Genomic DNA, 22,939 nt, shown 5'->3' with positions numbered 1-22,939 from the left:
TTATTTAAAAATATTTTTAAAAAACTATAAAATAATTAAATTAATATTAATCAACACTCTAGAATACTCAAAATGCTTGGAAAAAAGAAGAAAATCAACTCAAAAAAATTTACAACAAATAAATAACACGAAAAAATAAATTAAACTAAAACAATTCATATGAAAAAAAATTTAAAAATCCTATAAATAAATCAACTAAAAATTGATCTCATATGAAAAAAAAAATCCTACAGCAACATTCATACAATTATTAAGAACAAAAACAATTAAAAATAAAATAAAAAACAAATATATTGAATAAAACACGAAAAAAGAAGATAATGTAGTTGCAAGTGAAGCTAAGAAGAGAAAAAAAAAATTCGTAAAGTATACTAATTAAAAAAAACCAAGAAGAAAAAATAAGAAAGGAGAAGAAGACATACATGAGCATAGAGGAGAAGAGAAGGAGTTGAGGAGAGAAGAGAAGAAGAAGAAGAAGAAGAAGAAGAAAGGAGACGTGTTTGTTGTGAAATTAGGGATTCTAGGCTTTTTATTGAGGCGTTTACCGATGGATAATTAAATATTAATATTTTTAATCATTCCGTCGGTGATTCCATCTATAATATTTAATTTAAATTTTGAATTTAATAAAAAAATTTCAGAAACCGCCAAATATCACCGACGACTTTTCAATCCATAGGTGATTTTGTTTGTAAAAAACAATAATTAACAGTGCAATTGGAGTGAATAGTTCCAGAGCTCTCTGTAAAATACCGACTGAATGTTCCGTCGGTGATTCTCTTTGTAATTAACATAATGAATAGTATTGACAGTTTACCAACGATTTTTCTAATGGAATTACAGACGGATTTACCGACGGAATAAATTCTGTTGGTAAAAATGGCACGTCATCATTTTTTTTGCTTTGTTTTAATTATTTTTTTCTCACTGTAATTCTTGGGATTTTTCTACGATTTCCACGAAGCTTGGGAAAACAAATTAGTCGGATGATGTTGATTTATTTTTCTTTTTCTCTTCTTTTTTGTCATGCGGGTCGTTGTTTGAAATTAATTTTTTTTTAGAAAAAAATACCTTGACACTTCTATGATCTTGACTCCATTCATAATTTAAAATCTACAATTTACTTCCCGAATCAATACAATTTTAAAATTTAAACAAAAGAACAAATCTACCCTTCCATATAAATTTCAAAGTTTTCCTGGTGTAGAGCTGAAGAACTCAAGGCGGGTTTTAGGTAATGGCAACTCAAGAAACAAATCTTTTTATTTGGGGTTTGTTTACTGTGCCTGGAGTATTGGTTTAATGGGTTTTAGGTTTAGATTTAGAAAAGTTGAAATTAATGTGATTTTGGTTTTGTTGAGAAACAATATGGGAAATTAAACAAGTGATACATGTATTCTTAGAAAAATCATGGCATGTCATGTCATGTGTAACACAATTAATCTCAGTAATTGAAAGATAAATAGTTTTTTTAGAAAAAAAAAATAAATGGAAGCAAATATGGAAATTGAGAATGATATAAATTTGATTAGAAATAAAAGAATCCATTTTCCTGAAAATGGGGCTAAATCATACACGCAGCCCTTCAGTTATAAGCTTTTTAAATTGAAACCTCAATTTTATTTTATTTTCTGTTCTTGGATTTTGTTCTGCCTTATATTAATGAAGCATGTAAGACAAGCAATGGGATTGGAAAGAAGACATGTAAAGGGAGACTGATCACTCCTGAGCAACCTTCACTACTTGCTTGCCTACATTTCGGCCGCTGAATAGGCCTATCAATGCAGCAGGGCCACTCTCGAGTCCTTCAGTTATGTCTTCCACATAAACAATCTTCCCTTCTTTAATACAAGGCAGAACAAAATCCAAGAACTTGGAGTATTGGTCATAGTACTCGGCAACCGAAAACCCTTCCATCCGGATATGCTTATAGAGTACAGCGATTAAGTTCTGCACACTTTCAGGCTGCTCGAGATTGTATTGAGAGATCATTCCACACAAAGCAATACGGCCATGGTGTCTCATGTTTAGAAGGACAGCATCAAGCATTTTTCCTCCAACATTCTCAAAGTAAATGTCGATGCCTTCAGGGAAGTACCTGGCAAAGGAAACAATCATTCCTTTTTCCACTTGAGCCAATCCCCACAAGATTAACATTCAAAAACAAAAAAAGTAATGCACATAATCACAGATTAATTAACCTGCAGAACGTCTAGAGGTTCTGTAAGGCTTGAGAGTGCTATTTCTGATTGTCTCTTATGCCGCCTTCATACACTAACCTTTTCAAGGCTGCATCCAAGTCATGCTCCTCTTTATAATTGAAAGCATCATCAAATCCAAACTTGGTCTTCAATAGTTCAACCTTTTCTTTACTTCCAGCACTTCCAACAACATAACAACCTATCAGCTTTGCAAATTGCCCAACAAGCTGACCAACTGCGCCTGATGCTGATGAAACGTAGACACGGTCTCCTTCCTTGGGAGAACCAATGTCAAAGAAGCAAAAATAAGCAGTGATGCCAGGCATTCCTGTGAGAGCAAAAGCACAAATTCAAGAATATGGCTCATTACAGTCATAACAAAACACGTTCACATAAGAAAATCATATGGGCCAAGAGCTTACATACCAAGAATTCCAGTGTAGTATGAAAGGGGTATATCATCAGTATGGTTGATTTTGAAGAGGTATTCAGGTGTTGTTATTAGACTGTATTCTTCCCAGCCGATTGTCCTTCCCCAGACCAAATCACCTTTCTTGAAGTCAGAGTGCCTGGAATCAACAACTCTAGCCACTCCATATCCAACAATTGGCTGCTCAATGTCTCCAACAAGAGTAAGTAAATTCACAGTAACTAGCAATATAATTACCATAAATAATTGTAATATAAATTATAACAATTCAACAATGGATTAAAGAGGGAGATTGAGAACATACAGAGCCAAGGGAGTAGGAAGATTGTTCAGGTTCACCGGGTGGCAGATCTCTCTGCATGCGTCCACGCATGAAAGGATCACAAGACAAGTAGAGATTCTTAACCAGCACAGCATCTTTACCACTCTCTTCTTCTGGCACTTTGAGTTTGATGTTACTTGTCGTCAGGTACAGGTTTGATTCTCTTGGAAAACCACTCACGTAGTCCTTGAGGATCACTTGTTTGTTGCTGATCACCTCCTCACCACGGACACTATGATCACTAGCCATGCTTTATGCTAATGTTCTTAGATTAATTTGAAATATTGCTGATGATCTACAAGGTTGCAAAAGGCAAACCATTATATAGACATGCATTAGCTAGATCTTGTTGAAAAGTCAATTGCAAGCACAAGATGGCAGATATTATTCGAAGTACTGTTGATTTGCTGATGATGTAAGTGCTGATGGTAGCGTTAATCATGGTCTAAGTGCTGACCAGTAGCCTGTCAATTGAAAAGGACGGCCTCCATTTTAGAATATGGGTCTGTCTCTTAAATAGCTGGATTACAGGTTCTGAATAGGTTTTCTAAGTTAGGGGGTAATTTTTTAATGTTGAAATTGAGAAAATTTAAATAATAGGGTCCAATTTTAATGCTGAAACAAAAAATGGCCTTTTTTTTACTATTTATGAAGCATGAAAAACTATAATTTGCTCCTTAAAGTTCTTACTTTTTCATTGTTAATTCTTGTATTTCGAGGGTTTCAAGTTTTAATTATAAACTTTATTTATTTTATATTTTAGTCTTTGAAATTAAAAAAAAAAGGAGAGAGTCACTAAAATACAATATTGGAGAAAAAAAAAAGGCCAATCGGTTATAATCTACGCACCAAAAGGTCCCATTGAAAGCAATTTTCTTAGTGTTAATAATTAAACACAAGTACTAGACCCCATTCCATGGAATTTCGTTGTTTGATTTCTTCTCCGCAGATAGAGTTGCTGCTTCAAATCATATCGATAAATAGAAATATTGGTCTTTCTAGTTAGGACTTTAATGTAGGAGAATCATATCAATTAGATATAAATTATTGTATTGGTTCATGTTGATTGTCTAGCACGTAAATATTTTTACCAGATGGATAGGTTCAAGTAGCTGGCTCACGCCAAACAATTTATTTAACAAAAACAATTAACTCATATTAAGTCTCAAATGTATAAAAAACATTAACCGAACTAGGTGTTTGGAAAATTAATTTCCTCCTTTGTACTATAATTGCAATCGTCGTCGGGCTGAGACGTGCCACAAGATCAAGCAAATAAACTCGCTTCATTAGCTAAGGACGTATTATATTGTTTTTAAGCTAAGACAGAGAGAAAATATCCCATTTGTATATGTATATATACTATATGTGTTACGTAATAATTTATTTTTATTTTGCTTGATCAACTATATATTCCCTCGCTAATTAGGCTCTTATAGACAGCTAGTGGGCTGAACAAGTCCTGAAGCAACTCCACCAGCGTTGCTGCATGATGCTTCAGCTGGCTGATTCTTGTAAGTGAGCTTTACATCTTCTAATTTGATCCCAGTGCATGGATATTTCTTGCTACAATCAAATTTGACCGCCACTTCTGTTGCTGATGATCCATGAATGTCTTGGTAGGTCACATCACTTATTTTCACACCAGAAACCTGTTTAATGTACAGCAAAATACAGCAAGATTTATGTATGTTTTGGATGTTAGCTTTCAAAATGAAAAGAACGGTATAGACAATAGATTTGACGTGTACCTGGCCAGGGCAATTCTTCTCGCCGGGGCAATAGTTTTGGTCTATTACAATAGGATTTTGGACATTATTCATGACTGCATGTTGGAAAAGAATATCTCTAGCAAAACCATTGCTAGGCCTTCCCCAAGACTTAATTCTCAGTCCATTTTCCGTACCGGTAAATGTAGTGGTCTTGACTGTAACATTTTGCACACCAGCCTCTTGGGATTCTTTGCCCAAACTTCCAATGCTACATCAACCATATACACATCATTTCAGTTCCCATAATTAGCAACACATTAAACAATAGGAGCAGATGATAATTGATATAAACTTATAGTTGATGTTATAATTTCTTATTTACCTGATTCCATGGCCAGGTCCACATGCCACATTTTCAATCCACAAACTTGAGGTACCGGGGCCAATCGATACACAGTCGTCACCTGTTCCAATCCTAGAATTCAATATGGTGACACCGGTTGATGATTGAACGTGAATACCATCCGTGTTAGGGCTGTTTCCGGCGGCAGAGACTCTGACTCCTTGCACTTTGACGTTTTGGCAACCATTGATGACAATGTGAAACAACTGGCTATTTAATGATGCCAATCCGGTGATTGCAATATTGTTTGAATTGGAAAACTCAAGTGACTGCACAGTATATACATTAACAAGAAAAATTAAGACCTTGAAAATATATCTATCTTTAGTCTACTGACCAAAATATTGCAAGATGATTATGTCATGCATGCATGTGCTTTATTATCATACCGTTGCGCCTCTGGGGCAACCCTTGCCGGAATTCTTGCAAGACCACAGTCCAGCACCCTGGCCATCAAGAGTCCCTCCAGATACAGTAACCCCATTAACATGCTCAAACATTAGCCAATTTTTAGCGTTGCCAATGACCTTATAATCTGATGGTGCAACTAGGGTGCCATCTATACGTACCAAGATAGCACGGTTCTTGCAAGGACCCTGAAACCTCACTTGACCTAAAGAGAAACTCCCTTTAGGAACAGAAATTGTGGCTGGTTGTGTTGAGGCACATGCCTGTGCCCAAGCAGCAGCAAAGGCCTTGGTGGAGTCAGTTTTTCCATCAGGTTTGGCACCATAACTTAACACACTATGTTGTGCTGCCTTTACTAAAGGTGAGAACGCAAAGAAAATGATGAAGAAAAGGGTAATAGGATGGGGGATCATTGGAAGTGGAAGGCCTGCCATTGATATTTTTGGTATCGGATAATATTTGAATTGATGCAGGTGATGAGTAGTTGAAATGGAGAGATGGGAATCTGAAGCAGCTGAAGGTGGTATTTATAGGAAGTTTGGATATAGAATGCATGTGGAGATTTAATATTGGGTATTTGAAAATATAAGGCATCTTTTATGAAAAATAAAATAAAATAAAATAACGGATGCTATTAATGCATTCATATTGATTAGTTTCTCATGATAAAATAAATAAATTTAAAATTTAAAATTTAAAATATAAAATAAATTTATTGTTAGAATAGTTTTAAAATAAATTTATGTCAATTTAAAGTATAAATTAATAACAGGTAAACATATTTTTTCTACCTCGAGATAGAAATTAAATGCTATTTAAAAAACTAATTATTATTACTTAATGGTAATTGATGCTGTAGTAGTAATTAGTGAAATTCTCATATCAAATTTTTAATCTAACCATAGAAGTGATTAGATTAAAAATTAGAAATTAAAGATTATCTCATTATTAGTGTTTATATACATATACACCGATTAATTTATTCATCATTACAAAATTTTAAATTATTTAATTCGAACAACATTTAACTACCATAACCTTACACTAACTAACTCCCTGTTAATGGAAAAATTTAAGATAGATTAGGAAGTTAATTCATTCTATGTCTTCGTGCCTCAACCTTGAAAAGTTGATTACGTAGATAGTTTTCCACATTATTTTGGTTATTAATACACATTATTTAGTATATATGAAAGAATTTTTGCCAAATGAAATTGTTGAAAAGTGGGATTGAACGTGACAGGTGGAGCAAAGAACGGAAAGAAAAGTGGGTATTTCTTTTAAATAAGCTCTTATTACCCAAAAATCATGGCCTTAATCTCACAATTTTTTCTAATCTTGCTCGTAATTCTTTCACTTTTCGTGTTTTTGATGGGACACAAAGGATGGCATAGGTTTTTACATGCTCACGAGAGAAGTAGCGGTTACTTTAATCATTCAGGGGTCAGCTTTGCTCCATAATTTCTTGTCCGATTGTGATCTGATTGAATTCAAATTGCAGAGCCATTGTTTCAATTGGTTTAGGGGGGCTCCATGAGTCGCATCAACAGGGCTTTTACATCTCTAGAATTCCATCTTCAGTTTCCGTTCTTTTCACTCTACCGCTACCTTAGAGGGATGTCTGATCATTGTCAACTACTTCTTCAGACATCAAAGGTACATTGGGGAATATGAACTCTAAGCTTTGGGAGGTTAGCAGGAAGGTTGAGGATATTTGGAGGCAAAAATCCCACCAAAACTAGTGCAAAAAGGGGGATAAGAACACATGTTTCTTCCACCTTTCGGCAAGTTTGAGGAATGGCCGCAACCACATTAGCAAGATTGAGCAAAATGGCAAAATTTTGGTCTCTCTAAATGGCATAAAAAAGGGCGTTGTCAACTACTTCTCAACTCTGTTTGCCAAGCCAAAATGTAGAAGAATTGAAATGGGAGGCTCGGGGTTCTCCAAAATTTCAGAAGCAAGATCAGTTTGGTTAGAAAGACCGTCTTCAGTGGAGGAAGTGAAGCAAGCCATGTGGGATTACCTTCTCCTTCTATAAAAAGGTATGGAACCTTATCAACTCCGACATCTTTGTAATGGTCAAAGAATTTTTCAGAGTAGGTAAATTACCCAAAGGTATCAGCTCGTCTTTTGTGACTTTGATCCCGAAGACTAAGGGGCTAAGCAGATTCTCTCAATTTTGACCGATTAGTTTGATATATGGGTTATATAAAATAGTGGCAAAACTCTTGTCCACTAGGCTCTGAAGCGTTCTGTCAGATGTGATCAGTGTAAACTAGTCTCCAAACCAATATCGGGTTCAAGGTGGGCGATGAGAGAAACATCAGGTTCTGGACTGATTCTTGGCTAGGCTTCACAACCCCTCTCCAATTCATGTTTCCTAGGCTTTATAACCTCTCCCTGTAGCAATCATTAAGCCTTGCAGAAGTTCACAGCCCAACTAATACCTCGCTCCATTTATCTTGGAGAAGACCCCTTCAGTCTCGTGAGCTTTGCATACGAGAGAGCTTGATAACAGAAGTGGAATGTGGTATAGTCTTCTCTGATGGTGAAGGCAGCAAGATATGGAAATTCCACAACTCTGGCATTTACTCAGTTTTCTCAGGATGTCATCTTTTTTATAGTCTTACTGTTTCAGAAAATAATCACTCCTCTACTCTACTTTGGAAAGGGTTTACGCCTCCAAAAGTAGATGTGTTCATGTGGTTTCTTTTAATTGGCAGTAATAGTAAAAAAAGCTTCTTAACTGAGAGGAGGATCATCAATTATAAGGAAGCTCTTTGCCCTTTCTGTTGCAAGGAGATTGAGACTATACATCATCTTTTCCATCTTTGTCCTACATCATGGTCTCTCTTGGGTAGACTCTTCAATTGGTTGGGGTGTTTAGGCTGTCTGCCAAAAGACCTAAATCATAACCTTCAGGAATGGTCCGGCCTAGTAAAAGGAAAATTTCAGCGTCAGGCCATTACCCTTCTCTATAAAGGATTGTACTAGTCAATATGGATAGCGCACAACCATCTAATCTTTGAGTTCAAAATTCCAGATTAGGATGTGATTTTTGACCTCACCTTTCATCGGTTGGCCTTTTGGTTGAAGTCCTCAATCAAAAACTTCAGCTACACAAGCTCCGATATTTTTAGAAATCCTAAATGTATCATGAACTGGACTAATTAGTTGCGGCAATCGTTGCCTCGCTTACTTTATTTTTTCGAATTCCCCCATGTAATCTCCCTTATCTTGTAACCCTCATTTCTTTAATGGGGACGCTTTATTTATAATATTCTCGATTACTATAAAAAAAAAAAAACATTTGTTGTTCTTTTTTTCTTATGTCCCAAATATGCTTAAAAACACTAACAAGAGGCCAAACATAAGGAAATAAATAATAATTTACTCAAACTTTAAATTTACATATTGCATATGGAAGTTGGGTTGTAAGTCTATGGGTTGGAAGTTGGGACCGAACCAATCAATAGCCAATGAGCATATTTGCGGCCTTCAGTAACCATTTTAATTTCTCCTTATCCCCATGCATGTTCCTTTTCACAGCTGTGGTGGCTTAATAGTTTTCATGAATTTACGGCAAGATGCTCGGGACAGGTTCTGAATATTAATTAGTATTTAAATTTTGGAATAATTAAGGTTGTGCAATCACATACATAGTTCAGAAACCAAAATTCTTTTCTGATCAGCCTGAACAATAGACGGACAAGGAGTGGCCTTTTGGTGTGTTTTTAGTGCTCGTCTTCAAAACACACACACAAACATATGCATGGGCAACAATGTTTGATGTGTGAAAGGCGCTGTTCGTAGCTTACTCGATGTTCATATATCAACTCTTTTTGAAGACTAACCACTTGTAAAGCATGTGCGTAGCCACTTTTAATTCGGTCCCTGTTCTTGCCTAACTTTAATATATCAATCCAAAATGACATAACCTAGGAGGTCAAGAGATCAGTAACGTGATTATCATGTTCATGTCAATTTCTCTTGTCAAATTAATATAGCTGATTTCAGACTTGAAACTGTTTTCAACTAACTCAGAGTGACAAGTAACCTAGCTCCCCATGGATCGGAGCAGGCCAACATATGTAACAAGCTTTCCACATGGGGTTTCTTGTCTTGTGTTCCAATATCGAACGTCGATTCATACAGAAAAAGTCTATAATTGAAAAGTTAAATAAACTTTAACAGTATAAATGGTTACCAAATAAACTTCCATATGACCTATGATCGGTTGCTGATGAATTAAATTGTTCGTGCATGTTCTTCCATGTATAAATGCATGCCTCATCAATATGTGTGTGTAAATGAAATACCTTATCATCCACTGAGATTACAGAATATATTCACATGCATGGATCTCATTTTTTACTAGACAATTGAAGAAGAAATCCCCATGTGGTGAACTTTGAATGATTATACAAGTCGATCACTCCTCATCTTCTTCACAAATTTAAAGGAGCTGAAGCCCTAGAGTCCAATTTCTTCTTCAATTGGAAATTGGTTACATAATCTCAGCATGAACTTGGACCTACATCGATTTGCCATCATATGCTACAGGGAAATTATGCGGCTGTAGTATATGCTTTGAATAGTTATTTAACATTCTATTTGTTTTTTTTTTTTGTTTTTTTTGGATAACATTCTATTTGTTTGTGCTGTACTTGCAATTTCGCATTCAGGTGAGAAGAGAGTTGAATGTGGAGCACATACCATGACACATAGACTTTCACTATAATTATAGTTAATTAGTCCAAAACTATGCTGAATTTATTTAAGTTCACAACTTGAAATATTTATGCCCACATTATAAATATTTGGTCGTTAGCACATATACACACATACATAGATTGAACATATTTAATTATTGTATGGGGGTGTATTCTTAAAATGATAAAAAGAAAAAATATATATTCTCGATTGATTAATAAATATAACTGAGGATACTCGTTATCGTTAAAAAATATATATATTAGAGTTAGCTGGCTCAATATTACCTCCTATACTAAATAACTTGGGAAAAATTATAAGCTCCTCCTCCTCCTCTTCTTCTTACCTTTTTTTTTTTTTTTCAATTCAGCTCTCATTAATTATTATTATTATTATTATTATTATTATATCTTTTTTATTTTTTTTTCTTTCAATTTCATCTTTTTAGATTTGTTTTAACAAGTATCTACGTTACTTCTAGACAAGCAAAGTCGACTAAATTATATCGAGACAACTTTTATACATTTAATTTTAAATACAAACCATATAATAAATCAGTTTGAGAGGTTTTTTCCAATCAATTTCATCAATGTTTCCTCACTTTCATTCTCAAATTTCTTTATTGGTCGGCTAGGATATCTTTGCACTGGCCAAGTTGAATGAGTCACGTTAAAACAACTCTTACATGATTTAATTTTAAACTCAAGTTAGACAAGAAGTTGGTTTGAAAGGTTTTTTTTTCTATAAATTTTACTTTTTTTATTTTCATTCTTATACTTTTTTTCTAGACAATCAGGTTATCTTTAAACCGGCCAAGTCAATAAAATTACTTAGGATCAACTCCCACATGGTGTAATATTAAACATGGGCTAGGTAAGGACTCAAATCAGAAAGTTTCATATTGGATCATGTTTGTTAAAAAAATAATATAAATTATATTTTTTAACCTAGCATTACTTACACAAAATTGGAGGACCATCTACAGATAAAATTTGTCTGAACGTTTTTTATACTGCACCAATTCGAGTAATGTCATTTATTTCAAGGAAGGAGAAAATATGATGAATGATGGGTTCTGGCAAGTAGCACTACTACTCTGTGTTGTTTTTTTTTACTTGGTCATGGAACTAGCGGAGCCATAATTTCAGAAGTTGTGTATCTACAACAATGAACAACAGCCAAATGAGATAGCTATCAAAAACTAATATGGAGGGAATAATCACCAAAATATATTTGCATATTAAAGTAAATTCAGGCTGTAATTAACTAAGGGATAACAAAACCATAGAGTTATTAATTTACATATCTACGAGAGTGACCAGTTCCAAATTGATGGTGCACCAAAAAAAAATTCTAAAAAGCCCAACTGATGCCTAAACAAGGTAAGAAAGAAGGACCAAAACCTCATCTCCTCATCCCAACCTAACCATCTCCTCGTCTTCTCAATGTCCAACCTAATCCTCTCGTGGCCAAACACAACCGAAGGTAGGAAATAAAGGAGGGGGAGAAAATTCAATCACCGAACACTCCCCAGGGCAAGTCAAACCGAGCCCTCTCCAGCTTCGGTCCAGCCAAACCCTGCATCTACGCCACCCTCTCTCTCCAATATTTCTTATACTATCTCCGGTTAACCTTTTGCACGATGGTCACCTTCAACCGATGTCACTGTCATGGAAAGCCTAAATTCAATCTGAGGTTTTCACAACTTCCACCACAAAATATAGCATAACACAGATGGGATATTTTATTGGTGTAAAAACACTAATTTTATCAATATAAAAATCACCAATAAATTTATTAATAGATTGATTACTTATTAAAATAATTAAAAATATGGTTTGACTCATATTAAATATTTAAGAAGAGATATTTTTAATTAATATGAAGATGGAAACTTAAGTCAACCTATTATACTGGTAGTCTGATTTATGAATTTAAGATAACCTCATAAAAAATAAATTAAAAAAGTTTTGAAGTTGAATCCTCAGTAAACCTAGTATTGAAAAATAGAATTAAAATTAAAAAATTATATATATTAGAAAAAAATTAAAAAAAAAACTAAGGAAAAAACACTTTTGTTCCGGTTAATATTATTATGTGAGGAGGTGTTCAGTGAATACCCCTCCTTTATTTTCAGGAATATGCATTTATGTTGTTAAGGAATGATGGTTTTGCATAAAACAATTATTTACAATTTCATCAACAATGAAATGTACGTGCCATCAAGAAACAAGCACTGCCTCCTAATCTGCATAATTGACAAGCTAAAATATGCTGAATTTTTATTTATTTTGTAAATAAAAATCTATCCTAGAATAGTTTTAATTAAAGATATTTTTTAAATTAACTTTTTTTCTTCTGTTTTCATTGGTTGTTTGCCATTTCTCACAACAGACTCTTCTTCAGGACAATCTCGGAGTTATCAACAGCAGATCATATCATTACTCTCTTAGAGCTTGGCGGAGATAATGGTAAAAGTTGGTGTTTTTTTGTTTGAAAATATATTAAAATAAATTTTATATATTATTTTTAATATTAATATATCAAAATAATAATAAAAAATACTAAAAAAATATTAATTTAAATTTTTTATTAAAAGAAAAAAATTACCAATTTGAAAACGTGCCTTCCAATAACACTCCCAAAGAGTGCTTTAGCAATGAGGCCATATCTGTATTGTTTCACTTACAAAACCAGAAACAATGATTTTATATAGCATACACACATCTGCTGTTTCATTTTGTTTCTGCTGACTCCAGCTCAATGCTATCATCAACTTAATTAGCAGCGACCAGTCAGTTGAGCCAATAGCTTAGGATTTTCGATGAATCTCTCTCTCTCTCTCTCTCTCTCTCTCTCTCTCTCTCTCTCCCCTGAGAACCATTAACATTTGGAATGCTTGAAGCATCGTTGGCCTTTGATCTAGAATGGGATGAATACAGCTAGATGCGATCTTCAGAAAATGAAGTATTTCACCATCAAATCCTTGACCAAGAAGAGATTTATCAACAGCATGATAGAGGCCAGAAGAACTGCTCGATAGATGAGCGATTCGTTCAAACAAATTCTCCTCTAGAGTGTGAGATGATTTACTGTTATGGTCAGGATCATGAACTGCAATTAGCTCAAGAAGAAGAATACCAAATTGATAGACATCCTGCTTGATCAATTCCAGTTCACCTATCTTACTACTTGCAATTAAGCCCTTGTCATTTGATCTCCTGTGCATTGCCCCTCCAAAATTTGATATCTTTGGTACAAAATATTTATCCAGCAAGATGCTTCTTGAGCATATGTCAAGATGAACTATCAGGAAGTTGTTAAAATCATGAAGCCATGCCAAGCCTCGGGCTACTCCGATGGCGATTTTAACCCTGACATGCCAATCCAGTTTTTCAGCGTTGCATTTCACAGGATGTAACCAATCATGAAGGTTCCCATTTGGCATATATTTGTACACCAAAAGCCTTTCCCCGGATTCTATGCAGAATCCCAGTAGTGGAATTATGTTCATGTGTCTGAACTTGGCTAGAATGATTAGCTCAGACCTGAACTGTTTCCCTAAATGTTGAGAGTCATGTAACCTCTTAACTGCAGTAAACAAATCATAACGGTGTGCTGCCCTGTACATTGTCCCCATCTTTCCGACTCCGATGACATTGTCTTGGTCAAAACTGCGAGTTGCAATATTGAGTGCCGCGAAACTTGTTCTTGTGACCATCTTCTCCAACTCCGAATTCTGTTGATGAAATCACCGATGAGAATTAGTGAAAGATGAACAACGCTATTTTACACACAAAAAATTGCTAATTAGAATTATTCATAAGATTGTCATTTGTCAAGGAGCCATAACAAAAAACAAAATGATCTCAACAGTTTACATGCACAGAATGAGAGAGTTGACCACTTTGCTGCCTCCATAACTGAGCTCCACAGCTGGTAATGTTAAAAGTTACAATCCAGATTTTTCTATCATCACTGCCTTTCTCCCTAGATCTAGAAACCTCATGAAAATGTCTCGAGAACTTTCCTCTAAAAAATCTGCTCATCCTTGTCCAAATTAGACGAGTGTCTAAGAAGCACCTAGACTATCATATCACCGACATAACATTCCTATAAATCTCTTGATTTATCAGCTATCTTCTAATTCTTACTACCCTTATTTTAGATGGATCGAAGGCAAACAATAGGATACAAAAACAATTACGATTGAAACAGCAGATAATGCATATAACCAACCACAAATCCACTTTTGAACGAGTGGAACAAAATTCTTTTATGTGTCCTTGGCAGGGTTTTGAAGGCCTACCACTAAGTCCAGGGTTGATTTCCACCAAGAAGTTACTATTTAGAATTAAAAATATTTTTCTAGCACTACCAAAAAATTATCAAATACAAACGAAAACACTAACATAAATTTTGTGTTAGTAGATTGCAATGAACTTTACCGACGAAGTATTCTCTCTATGTATCAATCAGTAAACACCAATTGAAATATTCTCTCAGTATACATCCAGGAATTACAGTGATAAAAGAAAGAATTGAAAAAAAAAAGTCAAAATGTACGATGACATGTCATTTTTATATACAGAATTAATTATAAATAGGTTAATTCTACCGGTAAAGCTGTTTGTAATATTTAATTTATGACCTAATGAGCAACCCTTCTCTCCTCCTCTCTCATTTCTTCTTCTTCCTCTATTTTTCTCTACAACAAACAGCACACTCCCTCATGTTTTTCCAAATCAAACTTTCACTATAAATTCAGTCAGCCAAACACTTAGTTTGTCAACATCAATATTCTAATTCAAGTTTTATTGAGGATTTCCTGCTTCAAGTAAGCAAAACTATATATTTTTTATTTGAACTAAGTTTTAAAATATTAATTTTTATTGTATATTTTTGTAGTATATATATTTTGTTTGGATGTTTACTTGTTTTATAACTTTTTCCCATAGAAATTATTTTATGAATGTATGATTTGTACATGTTAGGATTTGTTTGAAATTTTATAAAATTATATTTGTTTGTAAATTAATGAAATTTATTTTGAATTTGTGACGTAAGTGTTTTGTGAAGAAATAAATAATAGCTTATTTAACGGGCTCATTTTATGTTTTGTCAATTTATTGTTGAGTTAAAATTTTCATTAAATATATAGAAATTTGAATTTATGTAAATAATTGATAATGAATTAAAAGGATTATTAAAATAGATTGAATAAGTTTGAGTTAAACCAATATTTGTAAATTTATTTAGTTTACGTAATTAATTAATACATGTTGTCAACAATATTCTATATAGGTTTGATATAAGTAATTGATGATTATTCATGGATGTATCAAGATTTATCTAAAGGGTTGTGAATGATGGAATATTGTAATGAGGTTCAGGATTTTATTAATTACGCACTATCTAATCCAAGAAATATTAGGGAAAATAGTATTAGATTTCCATGTAAGAGGTGTAAAAATAAAAATATTTTTTAATCTAGATGTTGTAACGATGCATCTTTTACAAAAAGAGTTCATGAAAAAAATACTTGTGTTGGTTTTCATACAGAGAACCATATGTTCCTCACGAGACCATGGTAGAATGGATGGTTGAGTCAACTTCTAGCTCTAGCAATGTGCATGGAATTGTAGATGACAATAGTAATCCTTAAAGGAATATAGTTATAGATGTGATGAAATAAATAAGGGTTATGCAAGTGAATTTTCAATTGTAGATGAAGAACCTAATGCAGATACGACATGATTTTTTTTTTTTATCTTTGAACAGATTCTGATAAACCATTATGGGATTAGGGCACAAATCAGAGTGAATTATCGGTTGTTGCATAGATTATTAAGGAAAGAGTCCACATATATGTAAATACATTATATATAGGATAGTTATCATGTGTAGCACATTCCACCATTGTATTGTATACAACCCTAAAGGTATAAATACAAAGGGATGGTTGGTTTATCAATCATCATCACAATTATACAAAAGACTATCTCTCTAATCTTAACTTAGTATCAGAGCAAAACAAATAACCAACAGCCTTCCATCGCCCAGCAGCCTTCTTCACCTGCTTTTAGACTTCTCCCTTACATCCGGTTCTCTTCTTCCAGCAAATATCAAGAATGTAATCTGCAAATTTATTCCCTTCCTACCAATCAGAAAACGTGTTCTGCCAAACTTCTTTCTCCTATAGACAATCAAGAACTTCATTATTCTGCTGCATCTACACCTCAATCTTCTTTCTCCATTATGGCGCCGACAGCCACCTATGGTGTGTCCCCTGCTGCTGCCATCATATCCCTTCCTAACACGGAACAGGTAATGTCTTTAAAACTCTCCAATACCAACTTTCTGTACTGGAGGATGCAGATGAAGCCATTCCTCTTAGGCCAAGGCGTATACTCTTTTGTTGATGGCACATCAACATGTCCTCCTTTTCATCTGGAATCTGCTGCAGTATCTTCATCCTCTGTCAATCCTGCATACTTGACATGGAAGCAGCAAGATCACTTAATCATAAGTACCCTCTTATCCTCTCTCTCGGTGGAAGTTCTGTAGTTAGTTGTGGATTGCAACACCTCCCATGATATCTGGAGAACGTTGGAAATAACTCTTGCATCTCCTTCAAATTCCAGGATCATGCAACTTCACGGTTCCTTCCAAGAGCTACGCCAGCATGATGATTCTGCCAGCACCTACTTGCAGAAGGCAAAAGCATTGTTTGATGAACTTGCTGCGGCTGGCAGACCAATCTCCTTGGCAGAATTCAACCTATATGTGTTTCGGGGGTTACGTAATGAATTTAAAGATCTTGTCACAAGTTTGTCTACCAAGGTTGATCCCATCTCCTACACTGATCTCCACAGCAGTCTACTTACACATGAATTTCTCCACAAAGCTGCTCTCCAACCAGCAGTAACAGCACCTCTGTTACCAACCCCATCGCAGCAACCAGCTGCTTTTTTTGTGCAGAATCACTTGGGCTTCAATAATGCTAGACGAGGCAGGTTTCGTGGGGGCTGGAGAAATAATAATAATCGCAACAATGCTTATCGTGGAAATAATGGAAACAACAATTATATCTCAGGTCAACAATTTGGGCAACAAGGACACCGATTCTCCTCAGGACAGTTTTCTGGATCTCCCTCTCGGCCATCAGGACAATTTGGGCAGCAAGGAAATCGCTTTGTTGGGTATAATCGTAGTGTAAAATGTCAGCTGTGTTATGAATATGGGCATACTGCCCAACAGTGCTCTCAGTTGGCTAATCATCCTCTCCAAGCCAATGTCAATCTCGCATTTAATACTGCTCCTGCAACATTTCCTGTCACATGGTTTCCTTATACGGGTGCAAATCATCATATAACGCCAGACATTGTTGGTGATGGTAAGGGCCTTGTTATTTCCAATATTGCTCACTCGAAAATTCATTCCCCAAAACGCACATTTACTTTATCCAATATTTTACATGTTCCTGCCATTAAAAAACCTCTGCTATCTGTTCAAAAATTTTCCCTTGAGAATAACGTGTTTTTTGAATTTCATTCCTGTTTATTTTATATTAAGGACCTCATGACAAAGGAAGTGCTTCTTTCCGGTCAGAGTAAAGATGGTCTATATGTTCTGTCCGAGTCGTCTGCCATGTTATTGCCTCAGGCTTTCTCATCTACATGTCTCTCTACTTCCGCTGATATCTGGCATCGTCGACTTGGGCATCCAAGCCCACGCATTTTGCATTTGTTGGTGAAAAATAAAAAAGTGTCATGTACGACAAAATGTTTTAATTTTAATTGTCCTGTGTGTCCTCTGGGCAAGTCGTGTCGTCTGACTCTAAAAACTACAGGTCATCAAACTCTAGCTCCTCTTGATTTAATTTTTAGTGATGTTTGGGGTCCCTCTCCTATGTTGTCATCAGACGGTTTTCGCTATTTTGTTATTTTTGTGGATGCCCATACAAAGTTTATCTGGTTTTATCCGATGGTTGCTAAGTCTGATGTTTTTAATATTTTTCATCAGTTTCAAGCGCTCGTTGAGTGTCAATTTTCTTTAAAAATAAAATCTGTTCAAACAGATTGGGGTGGTGAATACCGAAAACTCAATATGTATTTTAAAACAATAGGTATTCATCACCGTGTGATCTGCCCGCACACCCATGAACAAATTGGCATGGTTGAACGTCGTCATAGACATATTGTCGAAACTTGACTTACCCTTCTTGGGCAATGTCACGCTCCCCTTAAATATTGTAGTTATGCCTTTGAAAGCTCTGTTTACTTGATTAATCGCATGCCAACTCCGATTCTTAATTATAAGAGTCCTTTCGAATGTCTTTTAAAATCATCTCCTGATTATGCTTTTCTTCGTACGTTTGGGTGTCTTTGTTTTCCATTCCTCCATCCATACAATACTCATAAGTTAGATTTTCATTCATCTGCTTGTGTTTTTCTAGGATATAGTAACTCTCATTTAGGTTATCGATGTCTTGACTTGACATCCAAACGTATTTATCTTGCTCGTCATGTCCAGTTTCATGAACATGTTTTCCCTCTTTTGTAAATCTGAACAGATTGCAGTGCCACCTACAAATCCTACTGCCGCCACTATACCGGTTACTTTATATCATCCAAAGCCACCATCTTCAGCCCTTCCACCGTTACCCCCCTCACCACCTACATCTCATTTGGCTCCCTTACCATTATCTGCATGTTATTATCATGATCATGCTGTAGGTACAGGTTCAGATTCGCCACCCTCGCATGCAGTATAGGTTCAGATCGCTCCTGCCAGCTCCCCTGGTTCTTCTCCTGCTGGTTCCCCTATTCTGGCGGTGACTCCAGCAGATTCTACAGCTGGTTCTACCCCACGACCTGCACATATATTGAGCTCCTCATCAGGTTCTTCCTCTGATTCCTCTCATAGAATTAATCTATGTGTTGATCTGTCGAAATTCCAGCTTAAGCAGATACCGGCCAGTGTTGATAACAACTCCTCCAAGCCAGCCCGCCTCCATCCTATGGTGCTTCGACCACGTCCACCAAAGGATGTTAACTTCAGTGTTGCAATTCCCTCACGGGTTGCAACGTTACCTCAACAGGAGTCGTTGTCTTTTAAGGATGCCAATAAGTATTTGGTTTGGTATAATGTCATGCAAGAGGAAATCCAGGCACTTCACTCTAATCATACTTGGTCATTGGTGTCGTCTCATCCGTCTATGAATGTGATTGGTAGTAGGTGGGTTTACAAGATTAAACGCCATGCCAATGGTCGGATTGACCGATATAAAGCACGGTTGGTTGCCCGCGGCTTTTCTCAGCAAGAGGGGATTGATTATTTGGAGACGTTTAGCCTAGTGGTTAAGCCTACAACGGTACATCTTGTGCTCACTATTGTTGTCTCGTATGGTTGGAATATTCACCAGTTGGATGTTCATAATGCTTTCTTGAATGACATTCTTCAAGAGGAGGTATACATGGCATAACCACCGGGGTTTGCTGATTCTGTTATGTCATCTCATGTGTGTCGTCTTCATAAATCTTTGTATGGCTTGAAACAAGCACCTCGAGCTTGGTACAACAGGTTGAGCAGGTTCCTCATTTCCATTGGATTTCAGGCATCCAAGGTTGACACTTCTCTGTTTATTCTCTCTCTCAATGGTGCCATGATTTATCTACTTGTGTATGTGGATGATATTTTACTGACCGGGAGTAACTCAGCCTTGCTTCATAGACTGATTACTTTACTGCAAACAGAATTTAAGCTTCGAGATTTGGGTTCTGTTCATTTCTTCTTGGGCATTGAAGTTAAATCTACAGTTATGGGTATCTTGTTAAGTCAACACAAGTATGCACTCGATATTATCCAACGAGCAGGTATGGCTTCCTGCAAACCGGTTGATACTCCTTTGTCTACCTCCTCTAAACTAGGAATTGTGCCTGGTACTCCACACTCTGATCCGACACGGTATCGATAGATTGTTGGAGCACTGCAATATCTTACTTTCACTCGACCTGATATCTGCTATGCAGTCAACAAAGTATGTCAATTTATGCATGCCCCTACTGATGATCATTGGGCTGCTGTTAAACACATCCTCCGTTACCTGCAGGCTACAGCAACTTATGGTCTGCACATTACTCGAGACTCTCTTTTGACTCTTCATGGTTTCACAGATGCTGATTGGGCAGGTAGTATTGACGATCAAAAATCAACAGGTGGTTATCTTGTATACCTTGGTTCTACACCTATCTCATGGAAATCCGGGAAACAACGCACTGTTGCTAGATCCTCTACAGAAGCAGAATACAAAGCCTTGGCTGATGGTACTGCTGAAATTTTATGGATTCGTTCTTTATTGGCAGAACTTCGGATTTCCACTTCGTCCATGACTACGTTATGGTGTGATAACTTAGGGGCCACTTTCTTATCTGCCAATCCGGTGTTCCACGCTCGTACTAAACATGTTGAAGTTGATTATCATTTTATCTGTGATCGTGTTGCTAAGAGAGAAATTCAGGTACGGTTCATCTCGTCAAAGGATCAACTCGCGGATGTTCTTACCAAGCCTCTCCCTCCAGTCTCATTTGCTTATTTTAGATCCAAGCTTCGGGTGGAATCTCCACCTTCAGCTTGACGGGGTGTATTAAGGAAAGAGTCCAGATATATGTAAATACATTATATATAGGATAGTTATCATGTGTAGCACATTCCACCATTGTATTGTATACAACCCTAAAGGTATAAATACAAAGGGATGGTTGGTTTATCAATCATCATCACAATTATACAAAAGACTATCTCTCTAATCTTAGCTTAGATATTTACTATCAAGTCGAATCATGAGTTGAGTGAGGCTGGTTATGACAGAATTATTAAATGGGTAAAAAACATTTTATCTAAATAAAATAGATTGAAAAAGAACTTTTATGTTGCTAAATCCATGATGAAACCACTCAACCTAAAATACTAGAAAATTAACATGTGTCCAAACTTCTACATTTTGTTTCAATTTTGTTGTTTAATTTCAATTAAATGTATAGGATTAATTTTAATTATTATTTTGGAATTTTGTAAATTAGGGTTCAATTGGTTAAATATATTGATTAATTTCATGTTTTTATAATTTGTGGTTTGTGGTTTATGGTTTTGAGTTGTTGAAAATTAAGAGTTAATTGATATAATTTGGAGTAGTTATAAATTAAAGATTTATGAAAAATTTTATTTAAATGCCAAATTGGGTTATTTTTTATGTTTTAAATAGTATTTAGAAATCCATGAGCTGTGTATAAATGTTGAAATGTGGAATTCTGAAAAGTAAGTAAATAATATTACAGGAGAGAAAAAACAAGACACTTTTACTATTTAACTTGAAAAATTAACCAAATTTTTGGAAACAATTAACCAAACAATTGTACACTAACGGTAATATTGACAAACTTTAGAATTTAAAAAAAAATATAAAAACTAGGTTGATTACAAGTTGAGTGATCTCTTCACACAGTGACAAGGAAACAAATTGAATAAAATCAATTGGTTTGTGGCAATTAAATTTAAATTATTATGTATTTGCAGTATTAAAAATTATGGGTAGTCTCTCGTATAAGGGAGGTGCTGTCAAATTTTTTAAAATGTGAATGAATTGCAGTATCTTAATCCTTTAATTTGTGTAGATGCCTAAGAGAAAGTGAATAACACATTGTACAGACAAAAATGCTACTAGTTCTTCCAACAACGCTTTCGACAACCATAAGTCGTTAGGTATCGACCAAGATCCGACACCTGAGACACATGCAGCCACTCTCGACACTGGCTCGTAGAGTACGCGAAGCCGCAACGTTGAGGGGTGGTCCCTTCACAGCGGGATTCATTTACCCAAAAGGCTCAGTGAAAGAATGACCTTTCAATGTAAGTTTGTTTTTCCTTTACAACGATATGTATATAATTTTTTTTAAAAAAAAGTAATTTTAATTAATGAATGTAATTTTAAATTTACAAACATTGAGGGTGTCAGAATAATAACATCGACGAGTTAATGAATTGTTTTGTTTGTGTCACTTGTGTGGTACTTTAATTAAGGACGTGGACTAGAGGCTTCTCTTTTTTTGGCTATTTCTGTAATGAGTTAATGTTTTGGTCTGTGATCTATTCAATTAAGTTTGCAACGATCCATGGTCTTGCCAACTGAAGAATATTGATTTATCCTTAATACAAGCAACTACATATATATATCATCTTCATAATAATAATAAATAAATAAAAAAAGCTAGCAAGAAACTAAAAATATGATGATGAAATGAAAATCTTATGGGGATATATACCTGCACGTTGGCTTCTTTTCTCTTCTTCTCTTGCCTTTCCATCAAAGATGTCATCATTGGTGTCTTCATCATCACCTCTTTCCCTTTCCTCTTGAGGAGACGAGCCCAAGGCACACAACAGGACATGAAAATAGTTATAATGGAAACTGAAGAGAAGACATAACCTATCAAAAACCCACTTTTGAGTGAAGAATCCAACTTTTTCCGATGTTCATGATCATCACTCCCGTAGTCGAACGAGCAAGTTTTGCCGGCAACACTGAGGATATGAATCAAAAGAAGAGCAAGTTTTGCACCACCCACAGCCATTTTGTAGATAGCAAGACAGCAGCAAATACCAAGAGATCGTTCAAGGTTTAAGTTAACAAAGTGATCTAGAAGCTCTTAATTTTCTACAGCATTTTGATAGATAAAAAGAGATCATTG

General features: G+C 35.4%; 4 protein-coding genes across 7 annotated transcripts in view; all 4 read right to left on the bottom strand.

Moving 5' to 3' along the window:
• Window positions 1-22,939, bottom strand: part of LOC18106728 (polygalacturonase) — an 87,336-nt gene that overhangs the window by 34,483 nt on the left and 29,914 nt on the right. The gene's annotated exons all lie outside the window — the stretch shown is intronic.
• Window positions 1,502-3,269, bottom strand: LOC18106722 (NADP-dependent alkenal double bond reductase P2). 2 transcript variants are annotated; one of them, XM_006372606.3, is made up of 4 exons: window positions 2,936-3,268; window positions 2,628-2,811; window positions 2,280-2,529; window positions 1,502-2,098 (listed from the first exon to the last, which is right to left on the bottom strand). In XM_006372606.3, the coding sequence occupies exons 1-4, from the start codon at window positions 3,200-3,202 to the stop codon at window positions 1,720-1,722; spliced, it is 1,080 nt and encodes a 359-aa protein (XP_006372668.2). In that variant the 5' UTR covers window positions 3,203-3,268; the 3' UTR covers window positions 1,502-1,719. The 2 variants fall into 2 exon arrangements, with proteins under 2 accessions (XP_006372668.2, XP_052304355.1); XM_052448395.1 differs by having other exon boundaries at window positions 1,959-2,098; window positions 2,202-2,529; window positions 2,936-3,269.
• LOC18106721 (polygalacturonase) lies at window positions 4,161-5,957 on the bottom strand. Its single transcript, XM_006372605.3, has 4 exons — window positions 5,458-5,957; window positions 5,048-5,337; window positions 4,705-4,933; window positions 4,161-4,605 (listed from the first exon to the last, which is right to left on the bottom strand). Exons 1-4 carry the CDS (start codon window positions 5,908-5,910, stop codon window positions 4,387-4,389), a joined length of 1,191 nt encoding a protein of 396 aa, XP_006372667.1. The 5' UTR covers window positions 5,911-5,957; the 3' UTR covers window positions 4,161-4,386.
• On the bottom strand, window positions 12,818-22,923 carry LOC18106734 (probably inactive leucine-rich repeat receptor-like protein kinase At5g48380). Its single transcript, XM_024589262.2, has 2 exons — window positions 22,514-22,923; window positions 12,818-13,929 (listed from the first exon to the last, which is right to left on the bottom strand). The coding sequence occupies exons 1-2, from the start codon at window positions 22,820-22,822 to the stop codon at window positions 13,003-13,005; spliced, it is 1,236 nt and encodes a 411-aa protein (XP_024445030.2). The 5' UTR covers window positions 22,823-22,923; the 3' UTR covers window positions 12,818-13,002.

Source organism: Populus trichocarpa, chromosome 17 (assembly GCF_000002775.5).
Source record: "Populus trichocarpa isolate Nisqually-1 chromosome 17, P.trichocarpa_v4.1, whole genome shotgun sequence".
Lineage (NCBI taxonomy): Eukaryota > Viridiplantae > Streptophyta > Magnoliopsida > Malpighiales > Salicaceae > Populus > Populus trichocarpa.
This window is presented reverse-complemented; position numbering and strand designations above follow the sequence as displayed.